The sequence below is a fragment of the Trichosurus vulpecula genome, chromosome 3, assembly GCF_011100635.1.
Source record: "Trichosurus vulpecula isolate mTriVul1 chromosome 3, mTriVul1.pri, whole genome shotgun sequence".
Lineage (NCBI taxonomy): Eukaryota > Metazoa > Chordata > Mammalia > Diprotodontia > Phalangeridae > Trichosurus > Trichosurus vulpecula.
This window is the reverse complement of record NC_050575.1, coordinates 212,332,310-212,357,447: the sequence shown is the minus strand read 5'-3', so window position 1 is coordinate 212,357,447 and position 25,138 is coordinate 212,332,310. Positions and strand designations below refer to the sequence as shown.

Genomic DNA, 25,138 nt, shown 5'->3' with positions numbered 1-25,138 from the left:
GTTGCTTCTGCTTCTATGTTTTCTCTCTTATTTTCCTTTTCCATTCTCACTGCCACCACCCTACTTTAGGCCTTCATCATGTCTCACCTGGAATGTCACAACAGACTTATAACTAGTTAACTGTCTCCACAAATTCATTCAACCAAGCACCTACTATGTGCAAAGCACAGTACCTTTAGACTGTCTAATCCATATAACTTAGGTAAAAAATATTTTATAGTTTCCCACAGTATACTGAATAAAGTCCATATTTCTCAGTCTGAAATCACTGCTTTCTCTAATTTAGCTCTAACCTCCATTTCCAGTATCTCACACTAGTCTCCTTCACTCTCCTGCTCATAGTATTGCAATGAAGAAAAAACAGTTTGTAAACCATAAAGTGACATTTATGAGTTGTTTTGATGATAACGATAGACCTTATGATCGAGCCAAGCTGGAGTATTCCCTGTTATCTACACGTGTCTTGTTCTTCACCTCTATTCTCTATGTCTGGAATGACCTCTCTTTCTTGATACCTCTCCCTGTGGAAAACTAACTCATATTTCAAGAGCTCCCTCAAATGCTAATTCCTTCATGATGTCTTCCTTTATTCCTGCCTTCAAACTCTACTCCCAACCCAAAGCAAGTCAGAAGCAATTTCTTGCTTCTCTGAATTCAGAAGTTTGTTTGTACCTCTTTTATTTACTTATCACACTCTGCTTTATATTATAATAATTTGTGTTCATGTCTTGTCACCCTTACTTGACTGTTGGTTTTAAATGGAGAAATGGATAAATGAAAATTCTTGTCAAAACACCAAAAAAAAAAGGGGGAGGGGCGCTAGATGACTGAGATGACAACAACAAGAAATAACAAGAAATATTTGTCTATGGCTTTTTACGAAGTGTTTTCATCCACCCTGTCTCATTAGTGTCTCAGTTTTCCCACATCTTTCCAACATTTGTCATTTTCCTTTTCTGTCATATTAGCCAATCTGATAGGTGTGATGTGGTACCTTAGAGTTGTTTTGATTTGCATTTCTCTAAGCAATGGTGATTTAGAGCATTTTTTTTCACATGACTATAGATAACTTTAACATCTTCATCTGAAAACTGCCTGTTCATACCCTTTTATCAATTGGGGAATATATTCTTATAAATTTGACTCAGTTCTCTACATATTTGAGAAATGAGACCTTTCTCAGATACACTGGCTGTAAAAATTATTTCCCAGCTTTCTGCTTCCCTTCTAATCTTGGTTGCATTGGTTTTGTTCATGCAAAAGCTGTTTAATTTAATGTAATCAGAATTATCCATTTTGCACTTCAAAAGTTCTCTATCTCTTGTTTGGTCATAAATTCTTCCCTTCTCCATAGATCTGACAGGTAAACTATTCCTTGCTCTCCTAATCGGCTTATAGTCTAAATCATGTACCCATTTTGACCTTATGTTGGTATACAGTGGGAAATGTTGGTCTGTGCCTAGTTTCTGTCATACTATTTTCTAGTTTTCCCAGCAGTTTTTGTCAAATAGTGAGTTCTTATTCCAGAAGCTGGAGTCTTTGGTTTTATCAAACAGTAGATTATTGTAGTCATTTACTAGTGTCTTACATACCTATCTATTCCACTGATCCACCACTCTGTTTCTTAGTACCAAATTATTTTGATGATTGCAGCTTTATAATATAGTTTTAAATCTGGTACAGCTAGGCCACCTTCCTTTACATTTTTAAAAAAATAATTCCTTTGCTATTCTGGACCTTTTGTTCTTCTAGATAAATTTTATTATTTTTTTTCTAGCTTTATAAAATAATTTTTTGGGAGTCTGGTATGGCACTGAATAAGTAAATTAATTTAGGTAGAAATGCCATTTTTATTATATTAGTTCAGATACCCATGAGCAATTAACATTTTTCGAATTGTTTAGATCTGACTTTGTGTGAATAGTGTTTTGTAATTGTGTTCGTATAGTTCCTGGGTTTGTCTTGGCAGGTAGACTCCTAAGTATTTTATTTTGTCTATGGTTATTTTAAATGAATTTTCTCTATAACTTGCTGCTCAGTTTTGCTGGTAACATAAAGAAATGCTGATGATTTATGTCGGTTTATTTTATATCCTGAAACTGCTAAAGTTGTTAATTATTTCAAGTAGTTTTTTAGTTGATTCTCTAGTATTCTCTAAGTATATCATCATACCATCTGCAAAGAATGATAGTTTTGTTTCCTCAATGTATATTCTAACTCCTTCAACTTCTTTTTCTTCTTTTACTGCTAAAGCTAACATTTCTAGTACAGTATTAAATAATAGAGGTGATAATTGGCATCTTTGCTTTACCCCTGATCTTATTGGGAAAGCGTCTAGCTTATCCTCATTACAGATAATGCTTGCTGATGATACTTATCACTATGAGAAAAACTCCATGTATTCCTATGTTCTCTAGGAATGGGTGCTGTATGTTGTCAAAAGGTTTTTCTGCATCTATTGAGATAATGAAATGATTCCTGTTGGTTTTGTTATTGATATGGTCAATTATGCTGACAGCTTTCCTAATATTGAACCAGCCCTGCATTTCTGGTAAAAATCACACCTGGGCATAGTGTATTATCATCGTGATAAACTGCTAATCTCTTTGCTAATATTTTATTCAAAATTTTTGTGTCAATATTCATTAGGGAGTTTAGTCTATAATTTTCTTTCTTTGCTTTGGCTCTTCCTGGTTTAGGTATCAGCACCATTTTTGTGTCATAAAAGGAATCCTTCTTCACCTATTTTCCCAAATAGTTTCTATAGTATTAGAATTAATTGTTCTTTAAATATTCAGTAGAATTCACTTCTAAATCCATCTGGCCCTGAAGATATTTGATTTCTTTTTCTAAAATTGTGTTATTTAAGCATTCTTCTGTTAATCTGGGCAATTTATATTTTTGAAAATATTCATCTATTTCACTTAGATTGTTAGATTTACTGGGGTACAGCTGGGCAAAATAGCTTTTAACTACTGCTTTAATTTCCTCTTCATTGGTGGTGAATACACCCTTTTCATTTTTTGATACTGGTGATTTGGTTTTCCTCTTTTTTTTTTTTAATAACCAAATTAGCCAAAGGTTTATCTATTTTATTGTTGTTGTTTTTTTCATAAAACCAGCTTAGTTTTAATTAGTTTCATGGGTTTTTTAATTTCAATTTTATTAATCTCTCCTTTGATTTTCACAATTTTTAATTTGGTATTTAATTGAGGGTTTTAAATTTGTTCTTTTTTAGCCTTTTTAGTTGCATGCTCAATTCATTAATCTGCTCTTTCTCTATTTTATTCATGTAAGCATTTACAGATAAAATTTCCCCTAAATACTGCTTTGGTTGCATCCTATAAATTTTGGTATGTTGTCTTATTTTTGTCATTCTCTTTGATGAAATTAGTGATTGTTACAATGATTTGTTGTTTGACCCACTCATTCTTTAGCATTAGATTATTTAGTTTCTAATTCATTTTTGACCTATTTTTCCATAGCCCTTTACTACATATAATTTTCATTGCATCATGATCTGAAAAGGATGCATTTAATATTCTGCCTTTCTATATTTGATTCTGAGGTTCTGATGTCCTAATACATGATCAGTTTTTGTGTAGGTGCCGTGTATCACTGAGAAAAAGGTATATTCCTTTCTATCCCCATTCAATTTTATCCAGAGGTCTATCATATCTAACTTTTCTAAAATTCTATTCACCTCCTTTAACTTCTTTCTTGTTTCTTTTGTGGTTAGATTTATCTAGTTCTGAGAGGGGAAGATTGAGGTTCCCCAATAGTATAGTTTTGCTGTCTATTTCTTCCTGTAACTCACTTAACTTCTCCTCTAAGAATCTGGATGCTATAGTATTTGGGGCACATATTTTTAGTATTGATATAACTTCATTGTCTATGGTACCTTTTAGCAAGATGTAGCATCTAATTCTTTTTTTACATGACAGTTGTTTAAATGTTTGAAGATGGCAATCACATCCTCCCAAATCTTCTCTTGGACAGTATAAAGATCTCTAAATCTGTCTACTAATTGTTATATCAAATCATTTGGGGGTCTCATCATTCTGGTTGCTTTCTTCTGAATATTTGTCAATGTCCCTCCTAAGCAGAACACAACATTCGAGATGTGGTTTGTCTTGGGCTAAGTAGTAATAGTAAGATAACTAACATTTACACAGTGTTTTAAGGTTTACAAAGGGCTTTCCTTCAATGATGCTGTGAAATAGCTACTGCAAGCATTATCCCTGCATTAAAGATAAAGAAATTGAGGGTTCAGAGAGCCTTGTCCATGGTCATATAGTTAGTGACTAAATAGAATTATCACTTCCCCTGATTTAGAAAACATATAGCACATTAAAGAATGTGAATGGCTCAGCATGCCATTATGTCAACACTATTAGATAACTAACTGAGGATTGGCTGGCACATTTTGCAGGGTTTTCCACTGATTCACATATGGCTTTGAACTGTTTAGTAGGGCAGACATCTACCCTTAGATTCAATTTTCAATTATGTTTTTGTGAGGAAACATGAGCAAAAAGTAAAATAAAACAACCTCCAACCACATATCCTATAAATGTGGTGAAAGAAAAATTTCACATGAGATTCATGTTTAGATTTGCCCAGATAGTCTCACATTTAGGGGTTAATCTTTGAAATTCAAAGGAAAATTCTGGATAAGCCTCCCTTTTGCCCACAGTAAATACTGGAATAGAGTTCCTATTACTGCCTTGTCCAGCCAGTCAATCAGTCAGTCAGTATATCAATAAGCATTTATTAAGTGCATCCTGTGTGCCAGGGACAACTCTAAGCTAACTGCTGGGGATATCAAGAGAAAGAAAACAAACAAAAAAGCAGTCTCTGCCCTCAAGAAATGGTCATTCTAAAGGAGAAACAATATATAAAATATTAGGTACACATAAGATATATACAGATTAGAAGAAGTAATCTGAAAGGAGGAGGCATTAGTACTTGGGAGGACCAGGAAAGATTTCCTAGGGAAGATAGAAAGGAAGCCAGGGAAACCCAGAAGTGAAGATGAAGTTATAGGGGATAGTCAGTATGAAGTCATGGATATGGGAAATAAAGTGCTATATACTCTACAAGAATATACTTTTCAACTATGGAAGAGATATATTTTAAATTTATTTTAAGTTAATGAGAGAAAAATACTGGAAAGAGATAATTTCAATCAGAATACCAGCTTTAATAGTCAAAAGCTTGATCAAAACAGATAGGCAGATGGAATGAATATAAATATAAAAAAAAAGACTGAGTTATCCACATTTCTGCTGCTTATAAAAGTCTAGGCATCATTAAAAAGCAGCTCTGGGTAGTAGAAGAAAAAAAAGCAAGAACCCAGAATGAGGAGACCTGAGTTTGGATCTTGGTTTAGACAATCCCCATGTGATGGGCAACTTGCTTCAGTTCTCTGAGCCTCATTTTCTTCAGCTTTAAATGAGGATGATAACACCAGTATTATCTACTTCCAAGTGATACTGTGGGGCAAGCCTCTGGAAATCTAATTGATATACTGCTGATGATAAGGTTTCACTAACACGTAAATACTTTTCCCTCTAAGTGATACTTCACTCACACTGCTCATATTCCTAACTTCCCACCCCACCCTTCTTCCCCTTATCAAAAACTACTTAGTTGGAAAGAAGCTGATAAACTCACTCAGGCTAAGGAATGAATGTATGACAAGGCTTAAAGGCTATCCCTTAAAGAATATCTGTTCTGGCACAATCTGACAAAACCTTAAGGCAAAGGGATACAATTTCTCTCCTCATAAAAAGATTGTAAATTTGGGGAAGATTGTCAGGGGTATGAAAATGAAGTTGTATCTATGAAAAAGTCTGTGAAAAAAGTAAAATGTTGAAATTTGATTACTATTAGAAATGCAGAAGGCAAGAAAAGTTGCTAAAACTAACTTTGTACCCTGGAGTCATGAAGGGGATACTACAAAGGGAAATAAAATGCTAAGGATATGGCTCAGAGGAGAGAGTAGTGATAAGAGTCTTGAACCAAGGTCTGGAATAGGGAAAAGGAGAGGAGCTGGCAAGCAGGCCTTCAGTCTGAAACACAAGCACAGACGCTTTTGAGGTCCAGCAATACCTTGGATATAGCTGCAAGAAGTGTGGTAGACAGAATTGTGCATATAATGTTACAGTAAGAATCATGTGCTTGCATTGGGCAGTACATGAAAGAAGAGCTATCTAGAGGAGGCCCCTTCCAACTGGCACAGATATGTCTTATTGTAATGTTACCAGTGAGTCTGGCCAGGCAAACTAGAAGAGGGATGGAACCACAGAGCATATATGGAGTAGAGAGAGCAAGTGCAGGGAGAGATCCCCATTAGGTAACTTTTCTGGGGAGGCTTCCTGGGGAAGGTAAGGATTGAATTAGGCCTTGAAAGATGAAGAAGGTTATTTTTTCTAGCTCAACAATCCTAAAGAAAGAACTAAGAACTGAGGAATGAAAGTTAGCATCACACAAGACTTGGCAACTACCACTTAAAGAAGTGGGGAGCTTGGTCTATGATATTCCAAAAGACAAAAGATAGAGGCTAAAGATAGAATTAATCACTTACTCAGAAAAACTTAGTACAGACAGTTCTCATTGGATATAAATTGCATTGTGCAAATTTGTTCTTTATGTAAAGAACTCTGAAAGAAATCTGCATTCCAAAAAAAAAAATCTTATGTTAACTTTACGGTTACTACATAGTAACTATATAGTTACCATATAGTAACTGTATAATTACTATATAGTTACCATATAATAACTGTATAGTTACTATATAGTTACCATATAGTAACTGTATAGTTACTATATAGTAGTTACTATATAGTTACTATATAGTACTGTATGCTCTCTCTCTCTCTGGCCTGACCCTCAGGCACTCCATGGCCTCCCACCCCCCTACAAAAAAAAAATCTAAAAAAATCTCTCCTCTAATTGAAAGCAGAAGAATGGATGTGCAGAGAGACTGCCACTGCTCCCAATGGATCAGGGGCTTGGCTTGAGACCTTTGGGGCTGAGAGAGAAGACCTTTGCCCCAGCCTACCCACCTGTCTGCATGTCTGTCCTCACTTGGGTACTATGTGTCTGTCCTTTACCACCCAAGTGTTCTTGAACCATGTGCTGGTCCTCTTCCCCCATAGGCATGAGGCTCCCTTTCTGTCTCCCTTCTTCCCTCCCTGCCCCATGTCTCTGGGCAAATTTGCATTATGTAAAAATTGCTTTACATAGAGATCTGTGGAATGGTCCATTTTTGTAAAATGAGAACTCTCTGTATAATGCTACAGATGGGGAAATGGATCTTTAATAAAACAGAAGACTTTTATGCATTCCTGAAGAAAAGACCAGAGTTTAGTAGAAATTCTGAAATAGGAACACTATGGTCAAGATAAATAAATAAATATATGTAAATAAAAACGAGCCACCAAAATGGAATGAAATGTTTATATTTAAACTCTAACAGGGAGAAGACAGAAGTTCTTCCTTAGAATTCTAATATCCTTAGGACTTAGATAAGACAGGGAGCCTGGGAGTGGTTTTGTCATTTTTTTGAAGATCTTAAAAAGAAGAAAAGGGAGGGGAAAATGAATACAAAAAGGAAGAAAGGAGGATGAAAAACAGCGGAACTTATTATTTCATAATTAGGGTATATAAGTAGAAAACTATACAAATAATAAGGAAGGGATGAGGATATCTGTGGGACTTAAAATTTATTTTAATCTGAACTGATCACACATACACAATGAATTTGGTATAGAAATACTTTCAACTTACCAAGGAAACAAGAAGAGGGAGGAATAAGAGGGATGGTAGTCAGAGAGGGATTAGTCATAAGAAAAAGAAACTCTAACCTTGGAGAGGATATCAGAGGGAAAAAACCCTGAATTTGGGGGCTGGGCAAGGAAATGAGGCAAAAGTGGATTGTATTAAGTTCAGAGCACTGATACTGAGCACACTCCTTTCTCATCCCCCCTCACTCTCAAAAAGGAGAATAATGGGGAAATACAGCAGAAACAAATACATAATTAAAAATTATAACTGCAAATGTGATGAACTTGGAAGAAGAGGGGGCGGAGCCAAGACGGCAGCTGGAAAACAGGGACTTGCTTAAGCTCTAACCCAAATCCTTCCAAACACCTATAAAAAATGGCCCTGGAAAAATTCTAAAGCTACAGAACCCATGAAATAACAAAGGGGAGCAGGTCTCCAGCCCAGGATGGCCTGGATGGTCGCTGGGAAGGGTCTATCGTACCATGCTGGCAGTGGAGCGCAGCCCAGCGTGGGCTGCACCAGGACAGATCCGGCCAGGAATAGACCACCAGGTGGAGCAGGCCTGAATCACTGAGCTGTGGCAGTTACTAGACTTCTCCACCCACAAACACCAAAGAAAACTTAGCAGGTCAGTGGGAAAACTGCTGGATCTAGGTGAGAGAAGTTCAGGGTCTGGCCCCAGCCGGGGGGCAGTAGGCAGCAGCAGCTGCAGCTGCTTCCCAAGTCCCTGGTCCACCTGGTGGGAGGAATCAAGTGGCACATCAGAGCAGGAGGGTTTTGCTGGTGCAGAGGCAGGGTTCTCTTGCTTTGCTCTGTTTGGATCTGGGTCCTGGTCCTGGTTGGCGGTTCTTGGGGGAGGAGGAGCACTGGTGTGGCAGAACTTGAGGTGACTGTGGAGTAGAAGTAGCTCTGAAAACAGCAGAGTAAGGCCCCTGAAACATGGGACAAAGCACTCTCCACTCTATAAGCAGTCATACCCTGGCAAAAAGCTCAAGGGTCAAGTAGTTAGCTAGGAACATAAGCAGGCAGCATAAAGGGACTCAGACTCAGACCACAGAATCTCTTTTTGGTGACAAAGAAGATCAAAACATACAGCTAGAGAAGTCAACAAAGTCAAAGAGTCTACATCAAAAGCCTCCAAGAAAAATATGAATTGGTCTCAGGCCATGGAAGAGCTCAAAAAGGATTTGGAAAAGCAAGGAAGAAAAGTACAGGAAAAACTGGGAAGAGAAATGAGAGTGATGCAAGGAAATAATGAAAAACAAGTCAACAACTTGCTAAAGGAGACCCCAAAAAATACTGAAGAAAATAACCCTAAAAAATAGACTAACCCAAACGTCAAAAGAGCTCCAAAAAGCCAATGAGGAGAAGAATGCTTTAAAAGGCAGAATTTGCCAAATGGAAAAGGAGGTCCAAAAGACCACTGAAAAAAATACTACTCTAAAAATTAGAATGGAGAAAGTGAAAGCTAGTGACTATATGAGAAATCAAGAAATTATAAAACAGAACCAAAAGAATGAAAAAACGGAAACATGATTATTATGGAAGTGTTGGACTAGTATGGAAGTGTTCATTGGAAAAACCACTGACCTGGAGAATAGATCCAGGAGAGATAATTTAAAAATTATTGGACTACCTGAAAGCCATGATAAAAAAAAAGAGCCTAGACATCATCTTTCAAGAAATTATCAAGGAAAACTGCCCTGATATTCTAGAACTGGAGGGTAAAATAGAAATTAAAGAATCCACTGATTGCCATTTGAAAAAGATCCCAAAAAGAAAACTCCTAGGAATACTGTAGCCAAATACCAGAGTTCCCAAGTCAAAGAGAAAATATTGCAAGCAGCCAGAAAGAAACAATTTGAGTATTGTGGAAACACAATCAGGATAACACAAGATCCAGCAGCTTCTACATTAAGAGATCGAAGGGCTTGGAATATGATATTCTCGAGGTCAATGGAGCTAGGATTAAAACCAAGAATCACCTGCACAGCAAAACTGAGTATAATGCCCCAGGGCAAAATATGGACTTTCAATAAAATAAAGGACTTTCAAGCTTTCTCAATGAAAAGACCAGAGCTGAATAGAAAATGTGACTTTCAAATACAAGAATCAAGAGAAGCATGAAAAGGTAAACAAGAAAGAGAAATCATAAGGGACTTACTAAAATTGAACTGTTTTGTTTATATTCCTACATGGAAAGATGATATTTGTAACTCATGAGACCTTTTCCAGTATTAGGGTAGATGAAGGGAACATACATATATATAGACAGAAGGCACAGGGTGAGTTGAATATGAAAGGATGATATCTAAAAAAAAAATAAAATTAAGGTGTGAGAGAGGAATATATTGGGAGAAGGAGAAAGGGAGAGATAGAATGGGATAAATCATCTCACATAAAAGTGGCAAGAAAAAGCAGTTCTAATGGAAGAGAATAGGGGAAAGGTGAAAGGGAATGAGTGAATCTTGCTCTCATTGGATTTGACTTAAGGAGGGAATAACATACACACTCAATTGGATATCTTAGCCTACAGGAAAGTGGGGGGAAGGGGATAAGAGAGGGGGGATGATAGAAGAGAGGGCAGATAGGGGGAGGAGGTAATCAAAAGCAAACACTTTTGAAAAGGGACCAGGTCAAGGGAGAAAACTGAATAAAGGGGGACAGGATAGGATAGAGGGAAATATAGTTAGTCTTTCTTAACATGACTATTATGGAAGTGTTTTGCCTAATGATACATGTGTGGCCTATGTTGAATTGCTTGCCTTCTCAAGGAGGGTAGGTGAGGAGGGAAGAAGGGAGAGAATTTGGAACTCGAAGTTCTAAAAACAAATGCTCAAAAAAAAGTTGTTTTTACATGCAACTGTGAAATAAGCTATACAGGCAATGGGGTATAGAAATCTATCTTGCCCTACAAGAAAGTAAGGGGAAAGGGTAAGGGGGTGGGGGAGAGTGGAGTGACAGAAGGGAGGGCACACTGGGGAAAGGGGCAATCAGAATATATGCCATCTTGGGGTGGGGGGGAGGGTAGAAATGGGGAGAAAATTTGTAACTCAAAATCTTGTGGAAATCAATGTTGAAAACTAAAAATATTAAATAAAGTATAAGGGGAAAATGTGATGATCTCACCCATAAAACAGAAGGTAAAAGCAAAATGGATTTAAAATGAGAAATTAACAATGTGTTGTTTATAAGAAATATATTTGGAACTTTAAAATGTACAAAGCATTAATATAAGGGGCTAGAGCAAAATCTATTATGCTTTAGCTAGACCAAAAAAGGTCACAATAATGATCTCTGACCAGGCAATAACAAGATAAACAGGGATAGTACATTATGCTGAAAAGTATCATAGACAATTAATATCAATACTTAATATATATACACCAAATGGCATAGCATCTACATACTTAAAAGAAAAACTGAACAAGTTATAGGGAGAAATAGATAGTAAGACCTGAAAAACTAGGAACTCAATGTACCACTTTCATACCTAGATAAATCTAACAAATCATTATTTATTTAGAAGAAAGAAGTTAGGGACCTAAAAAGGACCCTAGGAAAGTTAGATATAAAAGATCTCTGGCAAATGGAAATAAAAAGGGCATATGTATTTATCAGCTCTTTATGGAACCTTTATAGAAACTGACCAAGCGTTAGAGCATAAATACCTCACAGACGAATGCAGAAAAATGTTAATTTTAAATACATCCTTTACTGACCATATTGAAATGACAATAACATGTAATAATGGGCCATCGAAGAAAGGATTAAAAATCACTGGAGAAGAAATAACTTGATGCTAAGGAATTGGTAGGTCAAGGAACAAATCAAAGAATATATCATTGCATCAAAGAAAATGGCAACCATGAGCAAACATAGCAACATGAACAAGCATAACAGCCAAAGTAATCAATTGTAGAAAATTTATAGCTCTAAACAATTTCATAAACAAAAGAAAGTGCAGATTTAAAAACCTAGAAAATCAACATGTCAAAAACTCTCCAAATGAACACCAAAATGGAAATAACAAAATTGAAAATAAAAAGCACTAAATCTATAATTTTTTTAAAAACAGAATAAAAGAAGCCATTAGCCAATTAAAGAGGAAAAGCAATAAATCAGTATCAAAAAATAAAAAAGAATTCACAATAAATCAAGGAAAAATAATGGAAATCATTAGAAATGATTCCAACAATATACAAATATAACTGAGAAATTAAATGAAAGATATGAATATTTATAAAAACACATTTCCAGATTAGCATAAGAAGGCAAAAGAATTAAAATAACTCAGTCTCAGAAAAATAAATTTAAAGCCATAATTGACTTCCCAAAGAAAAACTCCAGGACCTGATGGATTTAAAAGAGCAGTGTATCAAACTCTCAAAGAACAATTAATTCCTAATATTCTATAAACTGGAAAAATTGGAAATTCTACTAAATTCCTTCTATGATTAAAAAAAGTTCTTGACACTTAGGTCTAGAAGAATCAAATCAGAGTTTTAAAAAAAAAAGGCCTCTGGAACCTTTTCTAGCTCTAGTTATATGATTCTGTGTTGGACAAATATAGAAAAATATAGACCATACCCCAGGTTTATACAAATCATACTGGGAAGAAGGGCACAGGCCATGTTCAGACTGATATGGTACTTTCCTCCGGGTGCTAAGATTCCTTTAATTTAAGTGTAAAATATGAATGACTGAGGGGAGTTATATTCAGAGACTGTTAATGAAAACTGTAAGGAAAGGCAAAGTAATACAGTGGGGTGATCATTGGACTCGGAGACTACAGGATCTCAAGAGTTGGAAGAGGCATCTGAGACAAAGAGAGCATTTAGTCCATTCCAGAGCCAATCAAGGATTCCATCAGCTAGAATCAGCTCCATCTCCAGGAAGTAGATATTCAGCCATTCTTTGAAGACCTAAAGAGATAGAGAGGCCCCTCCCTCCCGAGAGAGCTTAATCCATTTTTGTATAGCTCTTATTGTTAAGAACATTTGCCTTCTATGCAGCCAAAGTAGTCTAGCTGTTGCTCTTACTTCTGAAGCCTTTCTGGGCCAAAGAAAACAAAGCAAATTCCTCTTCTGTGTGCGAGACCTTTGAAAACTTGCAGATGGTGATGGTGTCTCCTGCAAAGTCTTTCTTCTGGAGACTAAACATCTTCAATTACTTCAGTATAGCATCCTCTGCCATAATTAAAAAAAAAATTCAATGAACGGTAATTTATTTTTTCTTCCATGCCTCTCCCTTAGTAGGGGAAAAAAGAAAAACCCTTGTAACAAATGCATGGTCAGGCAAAACAAATTCCTACATTAGTCGTGTCCAAAAAAGTCTTTCTCATTCGACATCCTAATTCCATCACTTTTCTCTTTGGAGGTAGGTAGCATGCTTCATCATTATTTAATAGGGAATTGTGATTGGTTTTTGCATTGATGAGTTAAATCTTTCAAAGTTGTTTGACTATACAATGCTGTTGTGTAAGCTGTATCAGTTCATACAAAGCTTCCTAGGTTTTTCTGAAACTGTCTCTTTCATAATTTCTTTATTCATTTTCATTTCCAGAATGACAGAATTACTAATTTGATAAAGACCCCAGAGAGTAACCAAAAATATTAATTGAAACAGTAATTTTCACAAAATTTCAGGACATAAAATAAATCTACATAAATCATCAGCATTTATACATATCATCAACAAAATCCAGTTGGAAATGATAAGATAAATCCCCCCCCCCCCAGATAACTGCAGAATGTATAAAATATTTAGGAGTTCACCTATCACATAAGAACTATATGAATTCAACTACAAAACATTCTTTACACAAAGATAGACCTAAATATTAATTGTTCAAAGGTAGCTTGGACTAATATAATAAAAATGATACCTAAATTTATTTATTAAGCGCTATACTAATCGAACTACCAGGGAGCTAAAAAAATTTTTTTAATTCATTTGGAAGAACAAAAGGTCAAGAATAAAAAGGGAAATAATGAAAAAAGGTGGGAAAGAAGGGAGTCTCGCAGTGACAGATTTCAAACTTGATCACAAAGCAGTTATCATAAAAATGATTTGGAACTGGTTAAATAATAAATCAATCCATAGAACAATTAGGCATATGACATAAATGAAGCAAAGAAGTAGTAACTTTGTGCTTGATAAATTCCAAGACCTCAGCTGTGATTCAACAAAAACTGCTAGGAAAACCGGAAAGCAGTCTGGCTAAAATTAGGCTTAGATCAACACCTTAGGCCACAGCCTAAGATTAGCTCCAAGTAGATACCTGATTTAGATATAAAAGGTCATCTTTTTGTTGTTCAGTCGTCTCAGTCATGTCCAACTCTTCGTGACTCCATAGGGGTTTTCTTGACAAAGATATTAAAAGGTCCTATCATCAACAAATTAGAGGAAAAAGAAAGAAATTCCCTTTTGGATCTATGGATAAGTTAGTAAGAACTCATGACCAAATATGGGATAGAGAACATCACAGAAAATGAATGGCTAATTTCAATTTTTTGCACAAAGAAAACCTAATATTAGAAGAAAAACAGGCCAAGCCAAGTCAATAAGCTTTATTAGGGACTTACTGGATGTTAGGCACTATACTAAGTAACTAGGTGGCAGAGTGCATAGGGCATCTGGCCTTAGTCAGGAAGACCTGAGTTCAAATCTGCCTGAGACGCTTAGTAGTTGTGTGACCCTGGGCAACTAACTCAACTTTTCTGTGCCTGAGTTTCCTCAAACATAAACAGTACCTGCCTCTAATGGGTTGTATGAGGATCAAATGAGATCATAAAGTGCTAGGCATAGTGCCTGACACGTAGTAAACTCTATATAAATACTTATTTTCTCCTCACTCTCACAAGTATATAGAATAAAAAAAAAGAAGCAAAAAGAAAGGCAGTTCCAGCCCTCAAGGAGTTTCTAATTGGGTAAGACAACACATAAAAGGAAGGAAAAAAGGTGGGGAAGGAAGGTATTTGCATGGGGGATGGGAGCATGGTAGGGAAATATATCAGGGACAAAACCCAGACAAAAATGAAGGCATGAACATGACTGGCTTTGGCACTATTCTAAAAATGTAGTTTCCAGGAGTAAGTGACCAGTTAGGAGAAAGGGCCATCCAGGACATAGTAATCTTCTAGGGTAAGAAGGCAGCCTGCACATGCTGGAGAAAGAAGTCCAGAGAATTAGGACCAGGGTCCAGAGAGAAATGAAGGAGAGAAGAAATGACCAGGAAAAAACTACCTTTGTAGCAAATTTCCCTGATAAATATCTCATTTATAATATATATAAGAAATTGATTCAAATTTGTTAAAGTAATGGCTATTCCTCAACTGATAAATGGCCCAATTTGGCAATTTTCAGAGGAAAAAACCCAAGCTATCAAAAAGCATATGAAAAATTATTCTAAATCACTAATAATTAGGAAGGCTGATCAACAGAACAGATTAGGTATATTGCCTACAGAAAAACAAAAACAAAACCAAATGTAATAGTCTAGCATTTGACAAACCCAAAGACCCCAGCTACTGTGGTAAGAACTCATTAAACCGCCTAAAATTGCTGGGAAAACTGGAAAGCAATCTGGCAGAAACTAAGTATAGATCAACATCTCATGTCATATACCTAGAAAAGCACCAAATGGATGCATGACTTAGATATAATTGTTGACATCATAAACAAATTGGAGGACCAAGGACAAAATTATCTTTTAGTTGCATGGCTAGTGGAAAATTTCATGACCAAAGAAGGGACAGAACAGATCCCAGAAGGTAAAAAGATGAATTTTGATTACATAAAGTTTAAAAGGCTTTGCACAAACAAAACCAATGTAGCTAAAATTACAAGCTAAGTAAGTAACTAGGGGAAAAAAATCTCTGTAGTAAATTTATCTGATAAAGGTTTCATTTTCAAGATGTGTGTGTGTGTGTGTGTGTGTGTGTGTGTGTATTCCAATTTATAAGAGTAAAAGCCATTTTTCCAAATCACAAAAGGTCAAAGGATACGAACAGGTAGTTTCCAAAGAAATCCAAGGTAACAACAGCCACGTGAAAAAAAAATCTCCAAATCAGTAATGAGTAGAGAAACGAAAATTGAAGCAACTTTGAGATTTCACCTCAGGCTTGCAAAATTGACAAAAAAGAAAAATGACAAATGTTGGAGGGACTTTAGAAAAACAGGCTGGGGATGTGAATTGGTACAACCATTTTGGAAAACAATTTGGAACAATGTTCCAAAATATTACTAAACTGTGCATACCAGCAATTCCATTACTAATCCTATAATCTAGAGAGATTAAAGACAGTGGAAAAGGTCTTATATGTACAAAATATTTATATCTTTTTTCGTGGTGGCAAAGAACCTGAAACTAAGGGGGTGTCTAATAATTGGGGAATATTATATGTATATGTAATAGTATATGAATATACTAGAATACTACGATCCTACAAGAAATGATGAAGATAGTCTTAGAGAGACCTGGGAAAACTTGTGTGAACTAATGAGAGTTAATTGAACAGAACAAGGAGAATTATTTATATACAATATTGTAAAAATGAACAATTTTAAAAGACAGGAATTTTTATTAATACAATGATCAACCATAATTCCTGAGAATTGATGATGAATGCTACCTACCCCTTGACAGTAAGGTGATGGACTCAAGAGTGTAAAGGGAGACACATTTTTTGACATGGCCAATACAGGAATTTGTTTTGCTTAACTGCATATATTTGTTACAAGGGCTTTTTTTTTCTTTGTTTTGTTTTGTTTACCAAGCCAAGAATGAGGGAGGAGGGAAGAAGGAAGTAAGAGGGAGAAAAATAAATGCTTGTTAAAAAAAATAAATTTTATAAAAGGCACATTAATTTACTGTTGGTGGAACTGTAAATTGGTCTGGCAATTCTAGAAAGCAATTTGGAACTATGACTCAAACTTCACTAAAATGAATGTGAATATTGTGAAGGGTCATATTTCTTATCATGGCTTGGTAGTGTATTTTACTTTAAGAGACAGGGTTTCCTTAACTGACATAAGAGAATTTCATTAAATTCAATGAACGTAAGAATATGTTTGGTCAGTGACAGGGGAAGAGTCATGGGCAGTATAGGGTTGTGTCCCTTCCTAAGTTTCTGTGCTTATAATTTTGTTCCAAAAAGAGAATAAACAGCTGACTCTACTCAGAGAGCTTTACTGCTCTACAAAAACCGTGAGAGTGTTTATATCCTCTACAAAGTTCCCTGGATGAATTACAGTCTTCTACCCACTCTTGACATACAAATATTTTCATAAGACAAACAAGACAATTTAGCAATGCTGCATTTGACCTCTTCAGCCTTCCTCACTAACCATCAGTTAATGGAGGTGATTTTCCTGGTTAGATCAGTCTGTTGTAGCCTTCAGGTAGAACTAAAAGCACAATTCCAGTTGCCAAATGCTTCAAGTTTCATGCCTGCCTTTTTACTATTTCTTCTTGCCAGCATGTGATATCGTCTTTGTCTTTCTCTTATTGCATTTAAATAGATCCCTCTCCGCTACAGGGAGAAAAGCTGCTACTTTTTTAAGGTCACTTCAGATGTTTTCTTTAAAGTGGTGTTAACATAAAGCAAATGTCTTTAGACACTCCAAGTTAATCTGCTAAGATAAACAAGCTTTGCTTACAATATTCCTATACTGAAATCATAGGCTTATGGCCTACAGCTTCTTAAAGGCTCAATTCATGCATGCTTAACTGTCTGCTTAAGAAAAAAAAACAAGATTCCTTTGCCATGGAAACCCCACAGAAATGTCTGGTTCAGTCTACATAACACACACCACAAATAAAATGCCTATCTCTTCAAAATGTATTGTATATTTACACAGAAAAAACCCAGAAAATGATCAGACTATTGTAATGTGCTGAACATTACAAATATGGAACTCACGGTACCATTCCTTTTCTGGGGCACACTTCAATCTACACAAGTTACTGCCATTTCAAAAAAGAAAATACCAGACTTGGGCATTACAGAGGTAGTTTCCTTATTTATAAAATGGGGAAAATAATAATTGTGTGACCTATCACAGAAGGTTGTTATGAGCTAAGCACTTGGGAAATTATATAGCCTCTCCAGCTTTCTCCTCACCAGCTGCCTTCCTGACCTATAGTTTTCTCTCACGATTGGTGACTGCCTCTCAACCATTATTTCAAGACAAGCCCTGGTCATGATTTACTACACTCCTGACTCAAATCAACTCTGTCCTTGTTCCTGAATGGAGTATGTCAATCTACTCTCCAACTGCCCACTCACCATTCTTGTAACTTTAGGAATAAAAGTGCCCCTCCCCGGTCACCATTCCCTTTCTCTTCCACTAGGACCCAAGCTTCTTGTTGGCAGGGACCATGCTTTTTTATTTATATCTCTAGCACTCAGCATACTGATTGACACATAGCAAGCATTTAATAAACATTTTTTATTTATTCCATCAAGTGTGAATTGTAATTACTTTATCAATCTTACAATTTCCATATCTACCTGGTTATTAAGACATTCTTGCTTGCAAATGATCCTGCAAACCCCAGAGACTTCCTCAAGAGAAGGCCTTTATGGTCACTTAAAAGGGACAGACCTTGAAATCTAAAATGGATTGTGATCTAATCTGGGAGAGGGAGTTTACATATTGATGAGATCGTGGCTCCATCAAAGCACTGATGTACCTTAATGCTACATAACCCACTTCTTTCATTGTTGATCATAAGCCTGCCAGACTGGTGCACAGGCTCATGGGCATATATTTTGAACTCTCATCCATAAGGGTAGTCATCTATTCCTGCCAAACTGTAAGTCACCCACCAAGACAACTTTGAAGATCCTAAACTAGGCAGCAAATTAATAAATTTTCTGCCACGTTTAGGACTTTTGAATAGTGCATAAACATAAAAGTAGATAAAGCAATGAACTTGAAATCAGGACTACAAGGGTTAAAGTCTAACCTCATACACATCTTAGCCATGTAAATTGGACAAGTCACTTAATACCTTGGAGCTTCATTTCCTCCTCTCTAAAACAAAGAAGCTGGACTAGACGACCTTTCCATCCCTTCTCAAACTTCCCACAGCTCTCCCTCCCTTAACCCTCTTAGATGAGAACTGTCTCATATCTTACTGAACTGAAAAAAAGGCCATTCATCAAGATCTCTCCCTTATATTCTCTTCCTCACCTCACACCACCAAGATGCTTTCTGCTAACTGAGGCTTCCTTTGTCCCAGTCTCACAAAATGAGGTGACCTTTCTTGAAAAGGCAAATCCTTTTACTTGCACAAGGGATCCCATTCCACGCTGTCTTTTCCAGCAGGTTACTCCTTGTCATCCCCACTCTTTTATCTTCAATCACTCTTTGTCAACTGGCTGTTTCACTACTGCCTACACACAACAGGTGTCTCCATTGCCTTCCTTCTCACTCTTATAACTGTCCACAATCTGACTTCCAACCTCATCATTCAACTGAAATGGCTCTCCCCAAAGTTACTGATTATCTCTTAAATGCCAAATTTAATGTCCTTTTCTCAGTCATCATCCTTGATCTCTATGCAACTTTGGACACTGCTGATCATTTCTTCTCTCTAGGTTTTGACTCTATTTTCTCCTTCTCTACTCCTACCTTTCTGACTGCTCCTTCTCAGTCTTGACTGATTCTTCATCCAGGTCATGCCTATTAAGTACGGGTGTTCCACAGAGCTCTCTCATGGTCTCTCTTCTCTTCTCCCTCTGTGTTAGATGTGTCAAATACATAGCCCCTAATGTCCTTAAACCAGATTAAAGTCTAACTGGGAATACTTAACAAAATAAATAAAAATACAATAAAACATATATAACATTACATTTCAAAACTAAGTCCACATGTGGCTTGTAGGGATCCTCATGTATGGATTAGTGGTCCCTGTTTCCATTTGAGTTTGACATCACTGCTCTATGTGATTTGTGTCTGAAAAAACTTTTTAATTTTTATTATCAAAATTATCCATTTTAATGTCTCTATATCTTGTTTTGTCATAAAGTTGTCCCTTATCCATAGATTTGACAGGTAAACTACTACATGCTATCCTAATCTGCTTATGGTATTACCCTTTAGGTCTAAATCATGTACCCATTTTGACTTTATGTTGGTATATGGTGTGAGATGCTGGTCTATACCTAGTTTCTGCCATACTGTTTTCCAGTGTTCCCAACAGTTTTTGTCCCAAGTTTAGAACTTTCGGTTTATCAAACACTAAATTACTATGGTTATTCACTATAATATACTGTGTACCTAAAATATTCCACTGATCCATCACTCTATTTCTTAGGCAGTACCAGATTTGTTTTGATGATTACCACTTTTTAATACAGTTTGAGATATGGTATGGGGAGGCCACCTTCCTTCACATTTTTTTCATTGATTCCCTTGATATTCTTAGCCTTTTGTTCTTCCAGATGAATTCTATTATTATTTTTTCTAGCTCTACAAAATAACTTTTTAGTAGTTTGATTGGGATGGCACTGAATAAGTATATTAATTTAGGTAGAACTGTCATTTTTATTACATCAGCTCAGCCTGCTCATGAGTAATTAATATTTTTCCAATTATTTAGATCTGACTTTATTTGTCTGAGAAGTGTTTTGTAATTGTGTTCATATACTTCCCAGGTTTGTCTTGGCAGGTAGACTCTCAAGTATTTTATACAGTCTATAGTTGTTTTAAATGGGATTTCTCTTTCTATCTCTTCCTGCTGGACTTTGTTGGTAATATATAGACCTGTTGATGATTTATGTGGATTTATTTTATATCCTGCAACTCAGCTGAAGTTGTTAATTATTTCAATTAGTTCTTTAGTTGATTTGCTAGGGTTCTCTAAGTATAGCATTATATCTTCTGCAAAGAGTAATAGCTTTGTTTTCTCATTGCCTATTCTAATTTCTTTAATTTTTTTCTTCTCTTATTGCTATAGCTAGCATTTTTAATATAATATTGAATAATAGTGGTGATAACGGGCATCCTTACTTCATTCCTGATCTTACTGGGAAGGCTTCTAGCTTATCCCTGTTATAGATAATGCTTGCTGATGGTTTTAGATAGATACTACTTACATTTTAAGGAAAGCTCCACTTATTTCTATGTTGTCTAGTGTTTTTAATAGGAATGGGTGTTATATTTTGTCAAATTTTCTCTCTTTTCTTAAAATTTTTCCTGTCTACTGTATTTTTTTCTGCTATCTACAAACACCTGTCTTTCCCTCATTTAAAAAAAAAATTCTCACTTGATCTAGTCATCCCTGTTAGCTGTTGTCCTATATTCCTCCTCTCCTTTGTGGATAAACTTGAAAAAGTTGCCTACAATTGGTGCCTCCATTTTCTCTCCTCTTCCTCTCTTCTAAATCCTCAGCAATCTAGTTTCCAACCTGAGTGTTCAAATGAAACTACTCTTTCCAAAGTTTCCATTGATCTCTTAATTGGTAAATCTAATGGCCTTTTCTCAATCTTGATTCTCCTTGACCTCTCTGAAATATCTGATAGTCAGGTTTCACTTCACATCTGATCATTTTCTCCTGGATATTCTCTCCTCTCTAGGTTTTTGGGACATCAGCCTCTTCTGGTTCTTTTATCAGTTTGACCACTCCTTTTCAGTTGCCTTTGCTGTCATAACCACCATTTTTGGTATCCACTAACTTTTATTTTTTGGCTCTATCTCTATTTGCTCTATTTGGCTAGGTTGGTGATCTCAATGGCTCCCATGGGTTCAATTACCACCTCTATACAGATTATTTTCACCTCTAAATAACCAGCCCTAGTCTCTCTCCTGAGCTGCAGTCACACATCTCCACTTGCCTCTTGGATATACATCTCAAATTCAACATGTATGAGCCAGAACTCATTATTCTTCTCCCTCAACAATTCCCACTTCTGAATTTCCCTATTGCTGTTGAGGGTACCAGAATCCTCCTATTCACCCAAGGCCATAATCACAGTGTCACAAAGTTCTCACTCATGCCACATGTGCATTCCACTGTCAAATCTAGTTGCTTCTCACTTTACAACATCTCTTCTATATGTCCCTTCTCTACACTCATATAGCTACTTATACAGGCTCTCATCACTTTTTGCCCCAAGTAGCATGAGAGCCTTCTAATTGCTCTCCTTGCTTCATGCCTCTCCCTTCTTCAATCTATTCTTCACTCAACTGCCAAGATGATTTTTCCTAAGCATGTTATGATATGTTATATTAAGTAGTTTTTCAGTCATGTCTGATTCTCTATGACCTAGTTTGGGGTTTTCTTGGCAAAGATATTGGAATGGTTTGCCATTTCCTTTTCCAGCTCATTTTTACAAATAAGGAACTTAGGCAAACAGTTTAAGTGACTTGCCCACCCAGTAAATGTCTGAGGATAGATTTGAAGTAAGGAAGATGAGCTGTCCTGATTCTAGGCCCAGCACTCTTATCTACTCTGCCACTGAGCTGTTCCTTTCCAAAGCACAGATCTAATGATATCATTCCTGAGGGGTGGGGTTGCTACCCTCAACCTCAATAAGGTCCAGTGGTTCTCTATTACCTCCATCCAGGATCAATATAAAGTACTCTATTTGGTATTAAAAGCCTTCTACAACCTGGCCCCTTCTTACCGTTCCAGTATTTTTATATCTTTCTCCCCTCCATAGGCTCTCCATAATACAGCTAAATGCAACTATAATATGTTCCTTGAACACAACATTCCATTTCCTGTCTCATTCCTTTGTACAAATTGCCCCCCACACCTAATTCCTCGTCCCCACCTCTCAATTTCCCTGACTTCCTTCAAGATCCAACTTAAAGTCCACCTTCCACGGGAGGCCTTTCTGATTTCCCCCAGCTGCTAATCCCTTCTCCTTTCAGATTACTTTCTATGTACTCTGTATGTATAGAGCACTAAGCCTGGAGGCAGAAAGACCTGAGTTCGAATCTGGCCTTGGACACTGTTTGCCTTACTTTCCTCATCTGTAAAATGGGGATAATAATAACACTTACTTCCCAGGGTTCTTGTAAGGCTCAAATGAGACAATGATTGTAAATGCCTAGCACAGTGCCTGGCACAGAGTAAGCAGTATAGAAATATTAGCTATTATTATTTTGTGAGATAAATGTTATAAAGCACTTGGGATATAATAAGTACTATAGAAATGTTAGCTATTATGTACTCAGAAATTTACATGTTGTTCCCCACCCCACCTGCCCTTGCCAATTGAAATACAGACTGATAGGGCAGGAACTATTTTCTGCTTCTCTTTGTATCCCAGAGCTTAGCTCAGTACCTAACACAAAGTAAGAGTTTAATAAATGCCCGTTGATTGACCAACTGATTAGTGCAGCACAGCTCTGGTAAGCCCTGATGCTAACCATTGTCAAAGGGCTAGCTTACATAAGCTGGGAGATGCTTGGTACCAGCTCGGTCACCAAGAAATGAAGTTTTTGGCCACAGTGATTCATGAAAACTCTCTACTTAGTGACAGCTGGGTTGTGATCTTTATCAGTGGAGTGAGTATCCACAGTGAAATCATAGCTTCTTCAAATTTTGAAGATATATAAACATACATATGCATATATATATGTGTGTGTGTATATATATATGTATGTATGCATGTATGTAAGGGCATGTTCATGTTCCAGATCCTTTAGGATATGGACAGATAAGATAAAAAGCTATACTCAAGTGCCGCAGTAAATTTTACTTACTTTGCTCTCTTGGCCATCTCATTGCCATCCCATCGTGGGCTGTATGGGTAATTTTTCTGGGCTTGAGAGTACAACTGTCCACTGTTGGTAAAGTGGTAGACTGATTGGAAGGTGAGAGTAGGCTGGTCTCGAGGAAAATACAGGGGAAGGTCAACTGCAAAGACAAAATTAAAAAGAAAAACTGTAAATGCATTGATAGAAGTGAAGACATTTTCTCAGCTTCATTTGACTTCAGGCTAAAGTCATAATTAATCGTCAGATGTGTACTGAGTGACCACTACATGGCCAGGATGGGATTCTAGTTCCAGTTCTGCTAGTGAGTAATTGCACGGCTTTGGGCAAGCCTCTGTATTGCCCTTGTTGCCATCTTGGTGCCTGTGTTTGATTCTGGGCCATTGACAGAGAAGTTTGAGACACCATTTAAGATCTTACGGAGTTTATAATCTAGTGCAATGAAGCAAGATCTACACGAAAAGTTTACTAACAGTACAAGGTGCACTGAGTACATGTTACATGATTAATGACTGCTGATAAGTACTACAGAACCTTAGATAAAGGAGAGAGTGCTCAGAGAAGACAAGACGAGATGACCCTTAGAGGATGGTTTAGATAAGTAGAAGGGTAGTGTCAGGTTAAGTTTAAAAAAATTCATTTATTCAACAAATACTTCTTGAGTATCCACTATGTAAAATCTTTTCTTCCTCCTCCTCCTCCTTTTTGCTAACCTTTGGTAACCTTTCCATGAGTATAATTATATTTATACAGATGATGCTCAGATCTATACATCCAGTCTAGTCTCTCCTTAAGCTTCAGTCCCAATCAACAACTGCCCATTGCATATTGACAAGTGGCTATCCCAGAGATACCTTAAATTCAACATGTCCAAAACGGAAATCATCTTTCCTCTCAAGCTCTTCCTTCTTCCAAACTTCCCTATTTCTATTAAAGGCTCAAGGTCAAAGCCTAGATATCACCCTGGACTTATTACTAACCCTCACCTTACAAATCCAAAGAGATTCCAAATCCTGTCATTTCTTCTACACCAGTAATATCTTTGTATCCAATGCCTTCTTTCCAATCTCTTGTTCAGGCTCTCATTACCTCTCACCGAGATTATCAGAACAGTCTTATATTTGGTCTTACTGTTTCAAGTCTCTTCTGACTCCAAGTCAATCCACAAACTTCTGCCAAAGTGATTTTCCTTAGAACAGATCTACCCATGTGACTCCCCTACTCAGTCAACTCTACAGGCTTCCTATTGTCTCTAGGATAAAGTATAAGCTCCTTTGTTTAGCTTTTATAGTCTTATATGCCCTGGCTCCAACCTATCTTTTGATCCTCACTGGATATTACTCTCTTTCCTGCTCTCTGTAATCATCAAACTGGACTTTATTCTATTCCCTATACACAACATTCCATCCCTTGTCTCTGTGCTTTTTAACTGGCTGATTGCCACAGTTGGCATACATAGCATACTTCTGCCTGATGGATTCTCTCTCCATCTTCCTTTAAAGAAGCAGGTCAGGCATTATTTTCTACATGAAACTTTTCCTGATCTGCCCAATTGCTAATGCTCTCTCCTCCCAAAATAGCTTATAGTGAACTATATTTTATATATATA

At 36.6% G+C, this 25,138-nt stretch overlaps 1 protein-coding gene across 2 annotated transcripts in view; it reads right to left on the bottom strand.

Moving 5' to 3' along the window:
* The window catches only part of BABAM2 (BRISC and BRCA1 A complex member 2), a 597,459-nt gene that overhangs the window by 48,586 nt on the left and 523,735 nt on the right, over positions 1–25,138 (bottom strand). For both annotated transcript variants that reach the window (XM_036752607.1, XM_036752608.1), the window contains exon 11: positions 23,518–23,671. In XM_036752607.1, coding sequence (XP_036608502.1) covers positions 23,518–23,671 — 154 coding nt within the window. The remainder of the gene's footprint in view (positions 1–23,517; positions 23,672–25,138) is intronic.